This window comes from Anser brachyrhynchus (genome assembly GCF_964034855.1).
Source record: "Anser brachyrhynchus genome assembly, chromosome: 1".
Taxonomy (NCBI): domain Eukaryota; kingdom Metazoa; phylum Chordata; class Aves; order Anseriformes; family Anatidae; genus Anser; species Anser brachyrhynchus.
In genome coordinates this window covers 73,485,465-73,507,857 of record NC_137694.1, presented here as the reverse complement: position 1 = coordinate 73,507,857, position 22,393 = coordinate 73,485,465, and the positions used below count along the sequence as shown (strand labels likewise).

The following is a 22,393-nucleotide window of genomic DNA, read 5'->3' as shown; positions in this document are numbered from 1 at the left end:
CAGATTGAGACTGACCTGGAGAAGATTTGGGAAAAGAATAAAATTTTGCATGCAGTAGCTCAGTGTGGGAATAGAAATGTTGTTTTTGCAGTGTTACATTGTATAGAAGGAAGGAATGTGGTATTGAGATATGCTTACAGTGATAAGAAAGCTCAGCAGGTGACCTCCTAAAATGCAGACAACCAGACTCCTTAGAGCAATCAGGTGAAAATCACTATGTTAAGTCAAGCCAGATAAGGGGAGAAAACATTACCACCTCAAAAACAGGCCGGCAACTGAAGGCCAGGCATTGTCTGTGAAGCATCAGATAGATTGTGAACCTGGATTACCCACTCAGTGGGGAAACAGGGGAGGGGCCTGTCATCAAAAAGTACATAAACTGTGTTTTGGAACTAGTAGGTGCGCTCTCCTGCTTGTGGGGCGCCCGCCATTGCAATCGCGAATAAATTACTACTTCACTGAGATCCTCGCCTGAGCCTAAGTTATTGGCTACGGAGTGTTTCTCACAATTTGGGGGCTCGTCCGGGAGCCAGTCACCTACCGGGGAGCCCCACCGCCGCAGCAGCAGGAAGGCATGCCCTGCTGATTTCAGCGGTCCTGTGCATCGACGGTGGCGGCTCTGCGGAGAGCTGACAGAGGGCCCGAGACTGATTAAAGAGGCAGGATCCGTGAAGTAGTGGGGAAAGGAAGAAGGTAGGCACTCTGGGTTTTAAGAATTGATCCGGTAACTCTGTGCACAGACCAAGGTAAGAAATATTAAGTATTGCCTTGGGGGTCGGGTGAGACTCTGTGTGACGTGTGATTGAGACGTACTTTTGTACGGAGCGAGTGCGGAGTCCTGATCCGCGGTTCCGTAACTCCGCGAGGGGTGCGGCTGGAGACGGACGAAGCGTGAGATAAGGGAGAGAAAGGAAGAGTCTCGGGAAATTTGGTGTATGGTAAGCCCTTGCACAGGGAAGTGCTTGGCAATACACCAGGGAAGTTTGGTGTACAGTAATCCTTGCACGGGGAAGTGCTCGGAAGTACACCAGGGAATCTGGTAAACTCATAGGTGTGCGGTAGCCCTTGCACGGGGAAGTGCTTGGCAGTACACCCCCATTTTCCAGAATAGGAAAAATGGGAAGTATGAGTTCCAGGGGACAGGGAGATATCCCTGGGGGAGTGCCTCCCGACAGTTCTTCCTGAAGAATTATAAGAAATTGGAAAAATAATCTCATAATTAGAGGAGATGATAAAAAAAAAAAGGTTAAATATTGTGTATTAGTCTGGACAAAAGAATCAATTAAGGAAACAGCAGTATTTTGGCCAAAATACGGGCCTGATGAAAATTCAGGCTTTAAATTTATGTGTAAACAATAAGATTCCTTTTTTTTTTGGAGAAGGAGCCAAGTTATGCTCCCTATAATGCTAATATTGCACCGGTGGCAGCAGCAGTCGCTCCAGGAAAGGAGACAGGGACTGCAATTAACACTGTCCCTAGAGAAGAGCGTACTCTAGGCTCTGGCAAGAATTAGAACAAGGTAGAAGAGGTACTGAGAATTTTGCCTTCCCTGATACTAACAGTACTAAAACTAACTGTGTATCCTCTTAAGTGAACTTCCCCTCCTCCTTACCAGCAGAGAGGTTAGGAGTTTCCTAGGACCAAACTTATACTCTTGGGGAGGGGGAATTATGTATATAAATATGTTGTTTACAGGGAAAGAAATGGGAATGATCAGGAGGAGAGCTGCTATACAAAAATGGGAAAGAACTCATCCTCCAGGACCAGGGGTAATACCGGCAGGGCAGAAATAACCACTTGCCGATCCTGGCTGGAAGAATAATAGCGTGCAACACAGAAATCATATGAGAGACTTGGGGTCAGAATGAGAAAGTACTTGGGGATGAATCCTGAGGACCCAGTATCCCAAGGGCTCTTGAAAGTTCATTTTGTGATTGAAGCCTGGCAAGATGCACAGAAAATGCTCCAGAAGGTGGGGGGTTGTAGTGAACAGTCACTGGGGGGCCCTCCTGTGGGAGGCCCTGAACGTGTGTGTCAAGAGGGGAGATGAGAAGGAAAAGCAGAGAGCAAAACTAATGGTATTGACAGTGTAGCAGGTAGTCAGGCAGAGGGTTGGAGAAAGAGGAAGAAAATCTTCCGGGGGAGTCAGGGCCAGGATGGAAAAGAGAGGAAGAGAGATGAAGGAATGGCAGGCAAGGAAAGCTACCCGTGTTGTGGCCTGAATCTTAGCAGGGACAGGCTTTGATGGGATGTTTTAAGTGTGGGCAGGCTGGCCACTTCAGGTAGGAATATCCGGAGTGGAAGAAGGAGGAGAGAAGGAAAATGGGATGAGGGAGAAAGGTATGGAATTAAGTTGGCTAATGACTGAGACTTTGGTGAAAGTACAGGCTGGAGAAAGATAAGAAGAAGTGTTAAAAAGGGTTATTGAAGGTGTTAAAGGTGTGGTATGTAATGTTTGACAGAGCTGTTTTTTGAATGAGTTGGGAAAGTTGAATGAGCAGGGAAAGAGGATGTAGGCACTATCTAAGTAACAGTCTAGAAGTTTTGGTATATTTGCTGTGGTGTTTGGTCAGTTTCCCAAGTATCGGGGGGGGGGGGGGGGGGGGCAGCCTGCTCCACCAGGGGCCTCTCCACAGGCCGCAGGGGGCTTCGGCTCCGGCGCCTGGAGCACCTCCACCCCCTCCTTCTGTGCTGACCTTGGTGTCTGCGGGGAGGTTTCTCACTCCTCGCTCTCCCAGCTGCTGTTGAGCAGCAGGTTTTTGTTTGTTTGTTTGTTTGTTTTCGTGGATGTGCTCTCACAGAGGCACGGATTGTGTTGCTCATGGCTTGGCTCTGGGCAGCGGTGGGCCCCTCTGGGGCCGGATGAAATTGTCCCTTATCTGCCACAGGGAGGCTTATGGATTCTCCTCGTGGGGGCTGCCACTGCAGCCCCCTCCCGAACCTTGCCATCAAACACAATACACAGGGGCAGCTAGGTCATTACTGGCCTGTAAAGTACCAGGGATTAAATTAACTAATGAAACCCTAACAAGTGATGGGGGTAGAAGGGGCTGGGATAACAGTGCCACCTTTGGGGGGTACCAAGCTGAGACTAGGGGATAAAATGATCTCTGGGCAATTATTGTATGTACCCAAGGCAGGGACTAACTTGTTGGGAAGGGATTTGATGATGAAATTGGGCATTCAAATAGTAAATTGGTAGACTGGAATAACAGTGGTATTAATGGAGTGCTCTCAGGCCCTGAGAGCAAAGATATATTCACCTCTGACTGGAAAGACTCTGAAGTGGGGGCGGAAGCAACAATACATATGGACAGTTTTACCTCAGGGGTTTACAGGGCCACCGATTAATTTGGGCAAAGTTCTAGAACAGATTTTGGAGCAATTCCAACCTCCCAAGGAGGAATTTCTGTTACAAAATGTGTATGATCGTTTATTGTCAGGACAGGAGAAAACAGTTGTGAAGGAAGCTACTAACAAGCTATTCAACTTTCTGGGAAAGCAGGGGTTGGGAGTATTGAAAAATAAATTACAATACAGGTATTTAAGGCATCTAATGTCTGAGGGAAAACGGAGAATAAATCCAGAGAGGATTCAGGGAATTGTTGAAAACTAAGAAAGAACTAAAAAGTTTTAAGAGAGATTTCTTTAAGGAATCAGGAGCCACGAAGCCTGAAGGAAAATGGATACTCCCTGATGGGAGAGAAATGCTGAATAAAGCACCAATGAGGCAAATATGATGTTTTACATCAAGAGAGTCATTGGGAGATGCAAGCAATGTGTGATGTTGTGCTAAGAAAGTATGTCTGTGTAGGAATATACACTTCAGTGAAGCAAATATGCAGAGGATGTACCATATGTCAAAAGGCAAATAAAAAGGTCATTTGTAACTAACCTAGAGGGGGACGGGAGCCAGGGATTCGACCTTTACAAAGTATACAGGTAGACTTTACTGAGTTACGTAAAGGAGGGAGATTTAAGTACTTGTTTCTCCTAATTGACCACGTGACTGGATGGGTGTAAGCTTTCCCCTCTATATCTGCCACTGCAAACACGGTGGCTAAGGTATCACCGGAGCATATAGTCCCTAGATATGGGATAGCTGAAAACATTGATTCAGATCAAGGAAGTCATTTCACTTCACAAGTACTGCAAGGGTTAATGCAGGCCTTAGAGATTGAGTGGGCTTTTCACACCCCCTGGCACCCCTCCTCTTCTGGGAAGGCAAAGCGAATGAACCAGACATTAAAGAAGCAATTAACTAAATTAGTGTTAAAAACCCAACTTCCTTGGGTAAAATGCTTACCTTTAGCACTCCTACAGGTTCAAACAGCACCAAGAAATGATATAGGAATTTCACTGTATGAGATGCTGTTCGGATTACCCTATCTGGGCAGAAGGGATGAGATACCACAATTCGAAACAAGAGAGTTTTCTTAAGAACTGTATTCTGGGGTTGTCCTCTTCTTTGTCATTTCTCAGGACCCGTGGGAAATTGGGTCCTGATTCAGACCTGGAAAGGATCAACTCCGGCCCGAATGGGAAGGACACTTCCAAGTACTACTAACCACTGAAACAGCCATAGGAACTGCGGAAAAAGGTTGGACTCGCTATACTCGAGTGAAGGCATCCATCGACCCTAGTACCTGGGAAGCTGTTCCTACAGAAGACTTGTTGGAAGCTGAAATCGAAGAGAAAAATCTCATAGTGGACTCTGAGCAGGATAAGAGCTTGCAATTGTAAAGTAACCTTTTATTTTCACAGGTAACTAATGAGTGTGACTTGTGATTGAGAGAAAGGACTGGCCTATAGTGAACTGAAGTGTTCCCAAGGGGGGTTTGTTATGGGAGTAGTGTATATCTTATTCTTTGTATTGATAATTATTTGGAAACCTAAGGTTTAAAAATAATGACAGGGAAAAATCAATTATTAATTTTGTTTTTAGTGATTGTAGGCCTCGGAGAAAGTCTTGGTCAATTGGCAACTTGGAAAAGGCATGACCAGATAATAGTAAGATGGGATACCCCATAAAAATATGGGTGAATGTGACAGAGGGTTATGTACCGCAATCTGTCATGTTTGATGCTTGTGAGGTGTTAGCTTGTGGAGATTTAAATGCCCAACGACAATTGAGCAGAGGGAACAAATAACTGGTAGAGACCCAACAGCCAGATTGAGAATAGCTGTATGGAAACGATCCTCTATTGCCATCAGAGAAAGGGAGAAACTCAAGGAGAAAACAGGAGAGAAAACAGGAGGCCCTCTTTGAAATGCGGCAGTTCAAACATTTGAGATTAAAACAGGGTATGGGGATGTGAATGCCTGGATAGAATGGGTCAAATATACTGTCCAGAGTCTCAACCATAGCAATTGCTATGCTTGTGCCTCGGGATGACTGATTGCCCAGATAGTGCCCTGCCTATTGGGGTGGACCGAGGACTCCCGAGGGATGCGATGTATGATTGCATTGTACCAAGAAAAGACTGCCTGGGGAAATGAGGCCTGTAAGTCTCTCTCTTTACTATTCCCTTCCTTGCGTGATAGCAATATCAGGGCTCCCCCTGTATTCTCCACAGCTATAGGTAACCATACAGCTTGCCTCTCACGGCAGGGTGTGAGTGCTACCTGGCATCTGGGAGAATTTGCCTTGTGCATGAGGACCTTGAATGCTACTGAGGACTTGATGGGAAACTGCTCCAGACTTGAGATCCCCAGGGTAGATCTCTGGTGGTACTGTGGAGGGAAGATCTTACGGTCCATCCTGCCATCTAACTGGGGACGCACTTGTGCACTTGTTCAATTAGCTATACCCTTCACCCTGGCATTTGAAAGAGAAACATCACAAATACCCAGAAGAAGTAAAAGAAGCTTAGGAGTATCATTTGATGATAGAGTGTACGTAGATTCTATTGGGGTGCCTAGAGGAGTTCCTGATGAACATAAAGCCAGGAATCAAATTGCTGCAGGGTTTGAGTCACTGTTCTGGTGGGTAACAATTAATAAAAATGTGGATTGGATTAATTATATCTATTATAATCAGCAGAGATTCATAAACTATACAAGAGATGCGATAAGAGGAATCGCTGAACAACTAGATGCCACCAGCAAAATGGCTTGGGAAAACAGAATAGCATTAGATATGATTCTTGCGGAGAAAGGTGGTGTGTGCGTGATGCTGGGCAACCGTTGTTGTACTTTTATCCCTAACAGTACTGCCCCGGATGGCACAGTAACTAGAGCATTGCAAGGGCTTACCACCCTTGCCAATGAATTGGCAGAAAACTCAGGAGCAGACACTTCCATCACAGGATGGTTGGAATCTTGGTTTGGTAAATGGAAAGGGATGGTAGTGTCCATATTTACATCCTTGATTGTAGTAGCAGGAGTTTTGACAGCCATTGGTTGTTGCATTATCCCCTGTGTAAGGGGACTTGTCCAGCGGTTAATTGAAACTGCACTTTTGAAACAAATGACCATGGATCCACCACCCTACTCAGATAAGATGATGATATTAGAGGAAATGGAAAGCAAAGCAAGTGAAGAAGAGGAAGACATCTACCAGATTACATCTTAGAGAAAAATTTTGCAAAAATCAACAAATTATAAAAAGAGAAAAGGGGGGAATTGTGGGAATAGAAATGTTGTTTTTGCAGTGTTACATTGTATAGAAGGAAGGAATGTGGTATTGAGATATGCTTACAGTGATAAGAAAGCTCAGCAGGTGACCTCCTAAAATGCAGACAACCAGACTCCTTAGAGCAATCAGGTGAAAATCACTATGTTAAGTCAAGCCAGATAAGGGGAGAAAACATTACCATCTCAAAAACAGGCCGGCAACTGAAGGCCAGGCATTGTCTGTGAAGCATCAGATAGATTGTGAACCTGGATTACCCACTCCAGTGGGGAAACAGGGGAGGGGCCTGTCATCAAAAAGTATATAAACTGTGTTTTGGAACTAGTAGGGGCGCTCTCCTGCTTGTGGGGCACCCGCCATTGCAATCGCGAATAAATTACTACTTCACTGAGATCCTCGCCTGAGCCTAAGTTATTGGCTACGGAGTGTTTCTCACATCAGGATGATACAGCCTGGGGATTTACAGACTTGGTAGAAAAATTAACTTCCTGGTTGCCAAACCTAACCTGGCTGAAACAGTTGTTTATCACAATAATCGTGGTCGTGGTTTTGTCCATGGTTCTTTGCGTAGTGATCCAATGTACCTTATGGTGTTTTAAGAGTACAGGAAACTCCTACAGCGAGTGGAAAAAGAACCAACTCAGACGGAAACTGGAGTCTAACAGATCTTTTGAAAGAGTGTTAGATAGAGAAACACGATATTGAAAGTAGAAATACTAAAAGAATTTACTAACTTTTTAGAAAAGGGGGGACTGAGAGAGGGAGTTAGGAGAATCTTATCAAGTAGAGATAGAGCGCCGATGGCATTAAACTAGGATGCTACTTAGCGTCTTTGCTAACTATGGTGCATTGTGCAAATTAACTAAAGCAAGAAGCCTTGGGCCCCTTACCAAGGTCAGTCTCTTAATAAGAGTGTGAGCCTATCTTAAGAAACTGGTAGAAACTGGTCCTGCAGATGGACAAGAGCCAAGGAGCAACTGAGTCTGCGCAAAGACAAGAGGTCAACTAACGGTGATGAGGAAGAGTCATCAACCTTCATCCCCATGACTCCCGATGACCACCATGAGGAGACAGTGTGCAAGCGCAGATGGGAGGAGATTATGGAAATGACTTCTTGGAACTAATTTTAATAGGAAGCGGGGACAGGTTATGAATATGTATAGGTGTATTGTGAAACGTCATGCATATGTAACTTCTTGCTGCATATAACCATGGCAAATTGCCGTGTCAGGTGCGCACGACTTTGTCGGGACTACCCCCCCCCCCACACGCCCCGTGCTGAATAAATATACCTGCTTTACAATCTTACTGATTGTGGAGTCCATTTTCCGCAAGTCACCAGCAACTGAAGAGGTTAAGCAGTGGTTCAGTAAAATAGTTGTTACGGCCCAAATGAGATGAATGCTCTCCACATTTCAAAGAGACAGAGTGGAAAGCAAACAGAAAATATTAGCACCAAACCAGTCTTTAAAATAGTGAGGAAAAGCTCACTAAAGAGGAACTCAAGAGAACTTGCCTGCAGACGGAAGCAACTTTGAGGTTTTGGGGCTAAGCAAGCGAAACAAACAACACGAACTTCAGGGAAAAACCCCCATGGTTTACAGACAAATGTGTAGGAACACAGATCTGAAAACTGTGAAAATTGGATAATAGAGTCTTAGTGTTTGTTAGTAAGAGCCTTGAGTATCTTCTGTGCAAACAGAAGCAAAGTGCAGTTATTTCAGAAATTCTTTTTAAAGATTGTCTCTGACTGTCTTTGCAACTAGGAAGGGGTAAACCAGAGTGCACACAAACTCTGGGAAAGGATGTCCATAAACTACTAGGAACCTGTGGGAAAGCAAATAAAGTTGGAATGTTTCACACTTTTGATTTGACTATTTAAAGGAGAGAACTTTTCAAAAGGACTACCTCATAGACAATACTATAAAATGCAAAAGGAGAATGTTTAAAGTGCTCCTGCATTTATGTGAGCATTTAAAATACGGCATCACTGATGGGATCTAAACATATATGATATCTAAGCATAATCAGACGAGTGCCAACTAAAAAAAAAATTTTCTTGCACCACGACAGTCCTATTTCTACAGTGAAAGATAACAAGGTACTTAAGAAATATTTAACTTTAAATTCAAGGCATTAATGATCATTTATGCCATCACTGTGCAGTGAGACACATTTTAAAACAGTATATCTAGAATCCCAAGAGAGCAGGTAAAATGACTTTTCCAAATTACTACCTGAAAATGGTTCAAAATATTTTTACAATTTTATAAAGAAACACGGTAACTTGAAAATACAGTGTTTGAAGACTGAAAGTAACGCAACTGAGGAAGGGCTCTCTGCTAGAATCCTAGGGTCCCGGATAGGACGAAAACCAGTCTGTTACGTGATGCAAATTTTTTTTTTTTGGGGGGGGCGTTGCCATCCCATATATTGAATTGGTAAGCTTTACAAGAGCGTGTTCTTTATGAAAAGTTTGTTGTTTTAATTTTAGGTCGGGGTATTTCCACCTGCTGGCTTAGCATCCTAAGACTTCAGACCACAGTTTTCAGGTCCTTCTGACTGCTTTCATTGTCACCGTTACTGCCCTACGGCCACACGACCACTGCACATCATGCAAAAACGCTTGGAGACCACTGTTTTAAACCTACGGGGAGAGCATCGCCTTCTCCCCAGTGGCTTCCAGCTATAACCCCACGCGTTAATCGCGCGGGGAGGAGGAAGGGCGACGATCCAGGGTCTGGCCGCAAACCGGCCGCCACCGTGCGCCGCAGGACGCCCCCACCAGCAACGCCCCAGCCAACGGCCGCAACGGCCGCGCGCGCACCTGCCCCCCCATTCGAACAGCCGCCCGCCTGTCGCACCGAGCATGCGCCGCCCGAGCGGCGGCGGCTGAGCAAAAGGCGCATGCGCCCTGCTGCAGGGCTGGCGGGGGACGGTGTCCGCCTGGTGCCTTGGTGCGCTGCTCGCCGCCTTCCCGCAAGCACAAAATGGCGGCGGCGTTGGGGAGCCCGGCAGGGAGATGCTGAGCGGGGTCCGGAGCCCGGCAGGTTGCGAGCAGGCTCTGACACCCACCCACAGCAGCCTCGACCCCGCAGCAAGCGTCGCTCCTCGCGAGGGGAGGTGTTCCGGGGGTAAGTGGCAGCACCGTCTCCTGTGCCCGGCCCGTGAGAGAAGGCGCGGGTTTCCCGCAGGACGGAGGGCAGGATCGGCCTGAAAACGTGCCTGCCCCCCCCGAACACCCGGCGGAATAACGAGGCCGTTTGGGGTCGCAAAGGAGGGTGCTGCCGGGCGGCCGGGGAGCGCCCCGGAGCCTCACGGGCACGCACAGGGTTGTGAGGGGCGGACGGCGCCTTGGGGAGAGGGGTGCCGGCGGTTTTGGGGGAATGCGAGCTGCGTTTAACGGCTGGGGGGAAGGGAGAAAAGTTAGGACCTCTCCGGGGCGGCTGCAGGGCTCCTGACAAGGAAGCTAGAGGGACCGTGCGTGCTACCGCAGGAGTCTGCGGTGAAATAGAGCAGTGCCTCAGGAATGGTGAAACCCGGCTCTGCCACCATGCGCCCGCCCAGTTCCGGGGCTTTTGTTACTGCCAGGAGCCCCGGACGCTTCCTGCCTTGGAGCAGGGGGTAAAAAGTGGCTGCAGTGCACATGGCATCTTCACACGGCGGGGCTGAGGGCTCCTAAGTATGGATGAAGGACTAGTGACTTGTTCCACTCCCCAGTATTAGGTCTTGCGTTCCAATAGGGCAAGTTCTTAAGCCTTATAGTAGGTAAACTGTACTGTGGAATGCAAATGTTAAAATTCAGACCTGTTCTTACATTAAGTAAGGCATAGTAAATAACTTACTAGGTGGATTGCAGTAGCTCAACAAAACCTCTCTGTTGTGCCGTTCAAATAAAAAGCTGTTTCTCAAAATACTCCCATCTTGACCTATTCAGAACACTTGCTACAAAAACTTCTTGAAGATTGTCCTGTGTATATGTATAGAAAACATCAGATAGAGGTGGCTTTGCATTGCTTCTTTCACAGGTTAGAAATGTCTAGAATTCTCTTGCTGCTTTGTGTATGTTAGATACTCGTCTGCTCCTATTTTCAGTGCTGATCTAGAGAAATCATATAAACAGAGGTAGGTGTAAAGAACCTGGAGCCTAGGCCGATTTGGTTACTGCTTTTTCCCTTTAGTGGAGAATAGCTTTCTGGTTAATGTAGTGCTTGTAATGCTTTAGTGGCTGGTGTCAAGAGTGATAATTTGATCTTCTGTGGGATCTGATGGAGTAATTCTAGGTTACAGTCTCACAAGCCTTTGAGCTGTGGCTGCTGCCAAAGAGATCCAATCTTGCCTTCCTCTGGTGGCAAGTGTTTGTATACTCCTGTGGGAAACTATATCAGGGAGCCAATTTTAAAATAATTATTTTTATTTTTTTCACTGGCTTAGATTTAAACAGCCAGTCTGCAGAGAATCATGAGTTGCATAGTAGGACACCTGCTTTATCTATGGTGTGGTTTATGCCATTTTAAAGCATTTATATAAACCAGTCTTTGTCACTGCCCTTCTGAAAGATCCTAATAACTTTGCTTCTGCTTGTGAAATTTGTGTGTCATACCAAAACTCACAGCTTTGACTTACGACCTTTGTAAGACTGCTGTGCAGTTGGATTTACTGTTCTGTTTAAAAATATTTAATTGGCTAAGCAAGATGTTCTGTAATCATGTGTTGTCATTTTTGGCTCTGAAATTCAACTATTTGTGGATTTATCTTCTGTTCAGGTCTCAATCATAAACCTAAGTTGTTTTTTTTTTTTTTTTGAGGAATTTTAACTCTAGCACTTGCTTAAGACCTGTGTTGCTACAAAACTACATCTTTTCTCTGAAAAGTTCTCATATTAACTTCGGATGATAAAATCATAGTCAAAATAACTTCTTTCCATATAAAACTTTAGTAATGTGATTGTTTGCCAAGTCTTTCAGATAAAATAACACAGCTCGATTCATTCTTTGTTTTTGAGCATAGCTAATGAATTGTACTTCACTAAAATGGAAGTCGGAAGTTAAAACTACAAGCATTACTTCTTCAGAGTTGCTTTTGCTTTACATTGCAGAGGTAACTAGCAAAATAACAATTAGCTGCTTACATTAATTGATCTAAAACCAATGATACATCTTAGGCCTCTTTTAGAGGAAAAGTCACCTATTTATTTGCAATAGATTTTTTTCAACATTCCCATTAATGTCCTAGCAACCCTGGTTTTTGTAGCAGAGTATGTTCATCTTTAACCAAAGTAAGCTGTCTGGCCAGTTGCTTCAGTATTCCTTATCAGGTCCGTATCAGTATTCATTTTAGGCGCTGTCAAGCAACTTTACTTTTGCAAGACTCCTGGTGTTTACCTTGGGTATCCTGAAGCAAGATGGACTGGGATATGGAATCTTTTAACCAGATCCTTTTTCGCGTGTTCAATGTTTTTCTTTTTTTTTTTTTCAGCCCTTCAGAGTAAGCAGTGATGAGGAATGGATCATGGGACTGAAAGGAATTTTTTAGCCAGCTCAGCTGCTAAAGAACAGTTAACCTGTAGTTGAACTGCATGTTTCTATTGTTGTTTAAATTTAATATCAAGTTTGGCTAATAACCACAACTCCAGTTTCATGTGCTGCTCATTGTTTTTAAAAACACTCGGTTTTCAACGGTCACTCCAATTTTGACTGACTTCTGTATGAACTCTGATTCTCATTACTTGTTCTGAATAATACAGATCAAGGTTGTTTAGAATTTAATTCCCATGTATTTGATTCTCTGCATTTCTGATTGTTTTTATACACAGGTGTGGAAAAATGGCAAAGAGAATTGCAGAAAAGGAACTGACTGACAGAAACTGGGATCAGGAGGATGAAGCTGAGGAGGTGAACTTAGATTACATTAGATACATTAGATTTTTTTTTTTCCCCCCAGCAGGTAGCAGGATAGTTATTTATGTGCGCTATTCATCTTGTGGGTGAAATCTACAGTGAAATTGGTTGAAAGTATATTAAAGATTATTTTATATAAATTAGTTATTTTAATAAAGCTCCCAGTATATGCAGACCACATGGCAAAACAGCTTTTATCAGTTAAAATGACATCAGTGGCTTAGAGGAAAGCAACTTTACATTTTTAAAGGGAAACCCAGGCATGTTAGAATGTATAATACTTTTGAACCCTTCAGCTGTGTGATGGATGTTTATTCAGTTCACAAGAAAAGTACCTTTGATTTCTTGAAATAGTTGATTTTAAGTTTCACTGACATAATACAGTCTGGATATTTTTTTCTTATCTCTCCCAGCTGTTTTATAGGTCAGTAGTAGTTAATTTCAGAAGTACATTAGTTTGAAGTGCTTAGCAGAATGTCCGTACACAGCCAGGGGGCCTAAACAAACAGTCAAATGAGACGCTTCATCTGGTTGTAAAAAGAGACTTCCATGTTAGTGTCTAATATTTATTTAAGGCTTGTGTTTTATCTCTAAACAAATCATGCTAGCTTCTATGCTACTAAAAATATTGAATGTTTAGGCTTATAGACTGTAAGAAAGAAAACTGATAGTACTCTTCCAGAAATATGAATATAAACAAACTTGATTTCCTCATTTATTTTGGGGTAGTAATTAATAATGATCTACCTTCACTGATAACTGAACTTCCAAGATTGTGGAATATTGTCAATACATCTCAATATACCTCCTCCAAGCTGAGTATTGTTTGTAACAGTGCAATACTGACAGATTACCTTCAGCAAAGATAATATTTTCTTGTTTAAAAAAACACACAAAATTTCTTGAATTATTTGTCCTAGAAAAATTGAGATTGCAGTCTGTATGAAAGGAAATTAAATGTAGAACAGGGAAGACAGAACTGTGACAGTATCAACAGTACTATAATATTTTTGTATTTTACTAATCACAGTACTGTAACTTTTTTCATTCCTTAGTTGTTAGGGAAAAGTGTTACAGATGTGTTCAAAAACTATCTTAGCATCTCAGCCATTTCTTCAGACTATGATACTTGTATGCATTCTGAGAATTTCACTAATGATTTCATAACTTCTTCTCAAAGGTGGGAACCTTCTCAGTGGCCAGTGAGGAAGTCCTGAAGAACAGAGCTATTAAAAAAGCAAAGCGCCGGAACGTTGGATCAGAGGTAATGTAATCACTGAACATGATTGTCATAGTTTGACTCAGTTGCAAAATATGACATAAGCGTTCACATTTTTACTTTGGGCCTGTAACAGTACTACATAAAGTTATCATTTAAAGTGTATATGCAACTAGTCAGCTCCTGCGCTTCCAATCTTTGCAGAGGTAGAAGCCTGGAAATCAAAAGATATTAGTTAACCATACTGGAGGGCTGGGGGATGTCCAAGGCAGGCATTAAACAAGTAAAAGCCAAATCGTTAAGTTGATGTGAGAGTGAAAGAGATCTTTCTTTTAAAGAATGATAATGTTCTTTCCCACTGAAGAGCTTTAGTGCCTCCTACTCTTTGCAATAACGAACACAGAAAGGAAGTTGGACTTTGTTGTGGGTGTACCCAATCTAACCAGACTATAGTCCTTTCAAAAATCCTGATGACAGATGCTTTGTCATATATATCTTTCTGTGCTCTCTCAAGAGTGCATGCTCCGTGTTAGAAACAGGGCAGAAATTTTACCTATCATCCAACTTGCTTTTAGATAGAATCATTAAGGTTGGAACAGACCTCCAAGATCATCTGGTCCAACCATCACCCTACGACCAATATCACCCACAAAACATGTCTGTAACCACCACGTCCAACCTTTCCTTTAGATAGAACAGGACTAGGCACAGTTACAGGTTAGGTTATTTTCTCTTGTGCTCTTTATTTTCCTTCTGTTCTAGCAATATAAATTGTGTCCTATCCCACTTTTGCCTATGGTAGTTTTAGCCACAGAGGTGGTAGAGGACTCTGATGTAAGTTTTTTTTTGTTTTGTTTTGTTTTGTTTTTTAAAAAAAAAAGAGAACTTGAACAGGAGAGATTCAGAGACAAAAGCAAATGGAAAAACAATTGGTTGGGAAAGGGGACTAGATGATTGCAGAAGAAATAGAAGGCTGGGAGTTAGCTGTTCAGGATCAGAGCTGGAAGAAGAGGTAGGATAGGCTAGACAAAGTCTAAAAAGCAGAAGAGATGGCAGAACAGCTGAGTCTGCACGATAGATCTGTGAAACATTTACAAAAACAAACTTGAAGTTTACTGACGTTCCTAAATGGAGCAAGCAGAATGCTACAAAGACAGAGACTGCTGTTTAACTGGAATGTCCGGAGAGAGAGGTAGGACTGATCAAAGACAGGATAAAAATAGCTAACTAGGAATGAGGAATCAATGACTTAATTGGAAAAAGTAAAGCACGAAGGGAAACAGAAAGAGCCCAGACCCGCAAGGCCAGATACTGGAAGTGAACCTACAGTTGCCAAGTTCTGCTATTTCTCAGTAGAAAAAGCAGATGAAACTTGGAAATGATTCTCCTTTTCCTCTGACTCCTGTGCAGAGACACTGAAAGTAGAGAATTTCTACTCCAGTAATAAGTGCTCATTACCTCAAAAGATGTTATATGTAGTAGCTAAAAGTAGCAGTGCCTGTTTGGTTGCTAATCGTGCTGTATGACCGCATTTTAAAAACATGTAAGAAATTACACCATAAAATATTATGGTCATAAAGATCATGTTCAGAACTAGGTAATGAAAAAGTCGAAGAAAGCATACATGTTACTTTATCAAGTACAGTCTGTCTTTTGCTTTTCCCGTCAGTGACATAGGAATATTTTTTGTAAGTCACTTAAATGTTACACAGGTGACTACAAAACATACTGTTTTGATGAGTGGTTTGAAGTGTTAGCATTTACAGCCACAATTAAGAGTCTAAAAGTTCCTGAAAATAAGCCTACAATTACATACTGCTACATAATTATTTAAAGAAAACAAAATGCTTTGAATCTCTAAATAGGTAGTCAGACACATCCACTGCTCTGAACAGCTTCTAGGTATCCACTTCCTCTAACTAGTTTTATTTTCATTCCAAACATCTGAGTCTTTTAAAAATAGCAGGAGTATGTGTCATAAGGAAGCTATTAACTCTGTTTACATAGCTGACTTAGAATAAGGGACATGAAATAGGGCATGAAATGATACACTGAACAAGGGCAAAATAAATGGAATATCAAGTGAGGATAGAAGTATAAAGGTGTATGTAACTGGTTGTCTTTTTCTCTTTTCTCCCCAGTCTGAAGGTGGAGGAGCATTTAAAGGGTTTAAAGGCTTTTTGCCTTCTGGAAAAGGAGGCGGCGGCTTCAGTGGGTTTGGTAATGGTGCAGGAATAAAGCCTTTAGAAGGCCTGTCTAACGGAAGCAGTAGTATCTCTAGTACTCCTTTGTTCAGCAGTTTGAAGACAACCTCTGAAACACAATCTGTATTTGGTAAGTTTTAAATAAGCATACATATTCATCAGAAAATTCAGCCATAAGTTCTGTAGGTTAATGTAATGATGGAATTTGTTTTTTCACTAACCCTGTAGTTCTGCTTTAAGGTTTTAAGACTTGATCTTTGTAAAATTTCCTAAAGATTTTTATACTGGTGGAGAGACAAGTTATCAAATACATGCAGTTTTAAGAGGTGGAAACTGAAGTCATTCTTGATGTAATACTGGAGATAAAACCTTTCAGAGATAAAGGCAATGGAACGCATTTGCTATCGGACACTTTGAAACTGTGCTATCTAGCACACAGTGTCATGATGCAACACACTACACTGTAATAACTGTACAAAACTAATGGATTTAATACAGAAATAATGGAGATATTAGCTTAGGGTTTTATAAGAAATGCAGTCTGGAGGAAAAAAAAAAAAGCTCTAAACCATGATTTTCTTTTAATAGGATCTACCATATCAAATGGTCCGGCTACTACTGCATTTACTGAAAAGAAAGCTGCAAGCCCAAAAGCTAATGGTGGCAGCCAACCATCATCTTCTGGCTATACTCAGAGCAAAGTCTGCAGCTCTAGTGTTTATCACAAACAGTTAGCAGCTTTAAACTGTTCTGTGCGTGACTGGATAGTTAAGCATGTAAACACAAACCCCTTGTGTGATCTGACGCCCATCTTCAGAGACTATGAGAAGTATTTAGCAACTATTGAACAACAACATGGAAGCAGTAGTGATAGTGGGTCTGAAAATGAAAGCAGCAAGACACCTGGCACTCAGTCTGTTTCCACATTTGGGAATTCAAAGCTACAGCAAGGATCAACATTTTTGTTTAACAACAAAACTGAAGATACCTCGGACAAAAAACCTGAAGTTACAGCAGAAAAAAGAGGCCCATCGTTAGGAGCTACATCAACTGTCTCATTTAATTTTGGCAAGAGTGTCAACAGTTCTGTTTTGGGTTCCCTTGGCTCAGGAACACTTAGTAGTTTCTCATTCTCTCCTGGGAATTCAGGTTTGTTTGGAAAAGACACAAACCCAACAAAGTCTCTCACTGCAGTATCCACCAATGTGTTAGAAGCTCAGACAGAAAGTGGGAATAGTGATGATAAAGGTAAATTCTATTTTCAAAAAACATTGTAATGGTAAATGGTGAATGATTGTGACTGAAGAATACTGCAAAGATGAAATAACACTAAATTGAACTATATCATAGTTACTGAATTTGAAAACTGCAAAATTTTACTAGCAATGTGGAATTCTCAGTATTGCATGCTGCTTAAGTAACACTCAAAGTATATGATTACCAAGACCTATGCATGTCTGTCAAATTTATACTCTCTGTAATAGAATGTTTTTTTTAGCTGAATATAAGACTTGAAACGATGAAACTTAAAACAACTGGTATGTTCATCTTTGAGCCTGTGGGACACTTCATACCTGGTGCTTTTCCCCAATAGATTAATTAAAAGATCCCTCATGATTTCATACATCTTATTTACCAGACCACAAGAGACAATAAAATTGCGTGCTACTTGAAAGTTTTTAGCTAATTTGGGTATAGTCAGCTATAGAAATGCTATAGCAGCTGTAGGGACTGGAAAGGCATAATCCTGTCCCTGTTTCTTGGCTGTCACTCCTGATTACCCTTCCCCCCAAATTAAACTTGGCCTCTGGGGGTATGTATAATTGGTAAAGGCTACTCTTGGAAATGTTACAACTGTTTTTCCCCATCAAAAGGCTTTAACTTAAATTTTACTCATTAAACTTGGTATTTTAATTTGTTTTTTGATTGTTTGATGGTTGGGTATTTTCATTCAGTTTAAATTGAAGGTGAGTATGAAGTTGTTTGAGGCATGCGGCTGAATGAAAACAAAGACTTTTTCTGTAGGTAAAGCTTCTTTAGAGCCCACATTGACTTAAAGGTATTTTGGCAATTACTGACAGGCTCTGCATGTTTATGTAACATACAGCATGCATAAACTAATTCTAGTTAACAAGCCGAAACACCTTCCAGATCATATGCTTATAACATTAACATATGGAATGTATTACAACTTTTTATTTAAAGATGGAGAAGAGAAGGAAGAAGAGCCACCAAAAGTCATTGTTAATGAAATAAAAGAGGATGATGCTTTCTACTCAAAGAAGTAAGTGACTTTACCTTAGAATAGCAAATTGAAAATAGAATTCATACCTATGTTTTGCTATTCTTAACCACTGCAGTGTAAAAATTAATGACATGTTCTTGACTTCCTAGTTAATAAAGCTTCTTAGGAAGCTGTTTAGAACATGAAGTTCCACTTGTAAAAAGGTACTTACAAAGATAAGTAGGATCTTAGTAATATTGTGTCTTGGACACAGCTGTGATGGCCATTTGTGATCATTTTCTTAAATGATTGAAAAAATTTCTGCCTTCACCAGGTTTTGTAAGCTTAAATTGTAGGGCATGCACTACAGAAATAACTTACTGTACTTTCAAAACCAGTTGGATGCTTAGTTATTTGTGTAGCCTAAAATAAGACTCTTCAGCTGGAAAATACAAACTGTTGTATGAAGGAGTGAACAAGTTGTACTTCTAACGTCAAAGTGAGATTAACTCCACCTGAAACAGTTTTTGAAATCATGTTTAGTAGTCCAAGTAATTGTATGTCTGCTTAACACTTGGCAGAGAGTTTTCATGTACAAAAGTATTTTACTTTATCTAAGAGAAGTTGCAAGCCAATTTATTAAGAATGGTATTAGGTTTGTTGTTTTAAGACAAGCTCCAGTGTTGTCAAATCTTATGTAAAAGTCCTATTATAAGTCCAGAATGATACAGTATGTAGTGTTTTGCAATCGCTGTTTTAAAATAGTGCCTTACAGTAATTACAGCTGCTACTCCTTAATTATTCCTTATAGATCCTGAGTACAAGTTGCTATATGTTGTCTTTTTTTCCCCTGAAAGTAACATTTGTCATTTCAGTACTGAAAGAAAGATTGACCTTCCTTTTTCTGAACTGTTAAGTACCATTGTACCACATCTTGGGGTGCATTAAACACAGCATAGTCAGCTGATCAAAAGGTGATTCCCCCACTATATATATTGTTGGTGTGGCCTCATCTTGAATATTGTGTGCAGTTCAGGGCTTCACAATATAAAAAGGATGTTAAGGTCCTTGAAAGTGTCCAGGGGATGTCAACAAAGCTGGTACAAGGGCTGGCAGGCAGGTCCTATGAGAGGCTTAGGACACTTGAGTTGCCCAGTCTGGCGAAAAGGAGATGAGAGGTGACCTCACTGCTCTCTGCAGCTCCCTGAGGAGGGGAAGTGGAGCTGATTGCTGCTGACAGGATGGGAGGCAATGTCATACAGCTGAACTAGGGCAGGTTCAGACTGGAAATTAGGAAAAATCTTTACTGCAAGTATGGTCAGACACTGGAAAAGGCTTCCTAGAGAGGTGGTTGGTGCCCCAGGCCTGTCAGTGCTCGAGACATTGGGATAATGCCCTTAGTAATATAATAGGCTTTAACTTTTGGTTAGCTCTGAAGAGGTCAGGCAGTTGGATTGAATCTTTGGAAGTCCCTTCCAAATGAACTGTTCTAGTGCATCTGTTAGAAAATGAAACAGTCAAGATCAGGAAGAATAAATATTTATGCTACTCACAGCATGTTAACTGATTATTATTAAACAGCTTACTGGGAGTCAGATGCATGCATATATCTACGTATGTATATATTTGGATATATTTGTATTTTATCTCTGCATATCTGCGCAAACTAGGTTTGCTTTTTTTTGTGCACAGATGCAAACTGTTCTACAAAAAGGATAATGAGTTTAAAGAAAAAGGTGTAGGAACATTACACTTGAAACCAGCAGGAAATGAGAAAACTCAGCTCCTAGTCCGAGCAGATACCAATTTAGGTAAGTAAATTCGATCTAGTAACAAGTCTCAATGTAAAATTCCCTGCAAAACATTAGATTTTGTTACACAGCATAACTGACAAGGTTAATGAAAAACTTTTTCTTCTGAATAATTTCAAGCAATTGTATGCCTTTAACAGGTGTTCTGAAATAACACACCTTAAGCAGTGCAAGGAAGCAATAGGTTATGGTTTATGTTTGGATACTTTTTTCCCCTTTATGTTTTAGTAGCTGTTCTCTATTCCTGGCTTGTTTAATGGCTCCAAAGCTCAGCTTGAAGATGCCACAATCATGTATAAATGCATCAGAGGTGTGAAGAATGAAGATCAACATATTTCCTGCTGAGATGCAGGCAAATTGTCACATGTTTTGATATTAATTGTTGAGAAACTTTACTACCTCTTAGTACCTTGCTTCAGCAAATGTGAATATGGAGTTCACAAGTACTTCACAACTTCAATAAAACAGAATAAATTACACATATAAAAGATGTGAGAACTTAAGCCATGGTGTACCTATAGGTCACTGGTAAATCTCATCTCAGTTTCACTTTATAAAGTGTTCTGGTAAGTCTATAAAAACCTTCTGCAGACCCATTAGGTGAAACTTTCAAATGTCTGGTGAGATTGGGATTCCTGTGTCAGTCACTTCTACATCATTTACTTGTTTTGATGGAAACAAGGCTCCATCAAGGCAGTTCTTAGCCATAAAACTGAAGGCAGATGTATGGCAGAGTTGTCATTGCTCTCAGCATTTCTTTAGGGGTCTGAATGAGTAGAGCAGGTGAAAACTTGCTTTTTCCAACTTGCGTGCCCTATAACAGAAGTCTTAGTTTTTACTCAGCTGATGCTAATTTTCATTATGTTGATTTAATTCCCTCTACTTTCATCTGAGGTGATGTATCAGGAAATCCCTTTTCAGCTCATACCCTTTTAAGACATTTTAGTTTAGTGTTTTCAAGCATTGGTTTGTACAAGCTGCTACAGTCATAGTGATGCACACTTCCCTTTTTTGCTATCTTTACACAGTGCTGTAATCCTTTCCTAAAATCTCACTGTGTTTGAAAAACTGAACTGGAAAGGAAGGCGAAGACTGACTTTACCCTAAATACCACTACCGTGTTCTGAACTATTTACCAGGTTTACAAAATGGGTGCATCTTCTGTTGAAGCAGATTTAGAGTTTGTTTGCAGTTGTTCTAATACACCACTAATACTGAGTATCTCATACTCATGACAGAATTTAACAAGTTGACATAAAGCCGTTATTAGTAACTTGGTGGTATCAACATCAGTTGTGTATGATTCGAGGATACAAAGTACTTATTCTACAATAGTTTGTCGATTTTATTTTGTTTTTTAAATTATGTCTGTACGTGTGTTAAAGCTAACTTTTTGCTTCTGCTTATGATCTGTGCTTAAGAATGAATAACTTGTGTAAGCATAAACTAAGTACTGTGACTTAATTCCTTATTTGCTGATTCTCCTTTTGTTTCATTTCCTTTTCCTTGCGTGTCCCTACTACTATCATTTGATATTGTTCAGATTCCTCCCTTTAAAAAAGGGGAGGATATAGTATAGAGATTCCTCATTCCTACTGAGGAGATAAATCAGGAACAGTGGCTATGCACAGATGTTTAGAGAAGAATAAGACAAGTTTATATGGCACTTGTCAACTGCCTTCCTTCAAAACAAACTTAAATCCCTATTTAGTAAGTACACTAACATCCATACTACAGTAAAAGATGGAAATTTTCTAACTTTAATTTTTTCTTCTGTCATATGCAGGAAACATACTGTTGAATGTTCTAATTCCACCCAAGATGCCATGTACAAGAACCGGAAAAAACAATGTTCTTATAGTTTGTGTTCCTAATCCACCAGTTGATGAGAACAATCCAGCTGTTCCTGTCACTATGTTAATAAGGGTGAAAACAAGTGAGGACGCAGATGAGTTGCACAAAATCTTACTGGAGAAGAAGGAGGCTTAAGTATATTGCAGTCAGTGATTTCAGAAATTATTGCCAAACTGCTGCTGCTCTGTTTTTTTTTTGTCCATAACTTCAGTTGAACACTTAAATCTTACTCTGATGTTAAGAACTGTTATAGAAACTATGGAAAAATCTGTGAGGAAAATCTAAAGTAGCTAATAAAAGCTTTAATAGAACACAAGTGTTGGACTGTGCTCCCTTCTTTCAACATCTAAATACAGGACCTCTTCTGGATAAACCACATCGATTTAAATTAAAGCATGTTTTTAACACTGGCAAACTTGACTGAATGGACTGAAATCAGAGTAGAAAATTATGGTACCAGAGATTCTTCACAGACTGCGGTGCAATGCAAAACCCTCCTGTTCTGAGAGGATGTTCAAATGTAACTGTTTAAACTGTTTCTGTACT

The 22,393-nt window shown here is 41.1% G+C and overlaps 2 protein-coding genes across 2 annotated transcripts; both read left to right on the top strand.

Moving 5' to 3' along the window:
* The first annotated feature begins 325 nt into the window (after window positions 1-325).
* LOC308178066 (endogenous retrovirus group FC1 Env polyprotein-like) lies at window positions 326-8,120 on the top strand. Its single transcript, XM_080556071.1, has 2 exons — window positions 326-746; window positions 4,314-8,120. The coding sequence occupies exon 2, from the start codon at window positions 5,451-5,453 to the stop codon at window positions 6,573-6,575; it is 1,125 nt and encodes a 374-aa protein (XP_080412197.1). The 5' UTR covers window positions 326-746; window positions 4,314-5,450; the 3' UTR covers window positions 6,576-8,120.
* Window positions 8,121-9,530: 1,410 nt separating this feature from the next.
* On the top strand, window positions 9,531-22,163 carry NUP50 (nucleoporin 50). The gene is made up of 8 exons (XM_080555964.1): window positions 9,531-9,769; window positions 12,451-12,529; window positions 13,716-13,799; window positions 15,896-16,088; window positions 16,547-17,206; window positions 18,164-18,242; window positions 19,875-19,993; window positions 21,780-22,163. Exons 1-8 carry the CDS (start codon window positions 9,543-9,545, stop codon window positions 21,980-21,982), a joined length of 1,644 nt encoding a protein of 547 aa, XP_080412090.1. The 5' UTR covers window positions 9,531-9,542; the 3' UTR covers window positions 21,983-22,163.
* The last annotated feature ends 230 nt before the right edge of the window (window positions 22,164-22,393 follow it).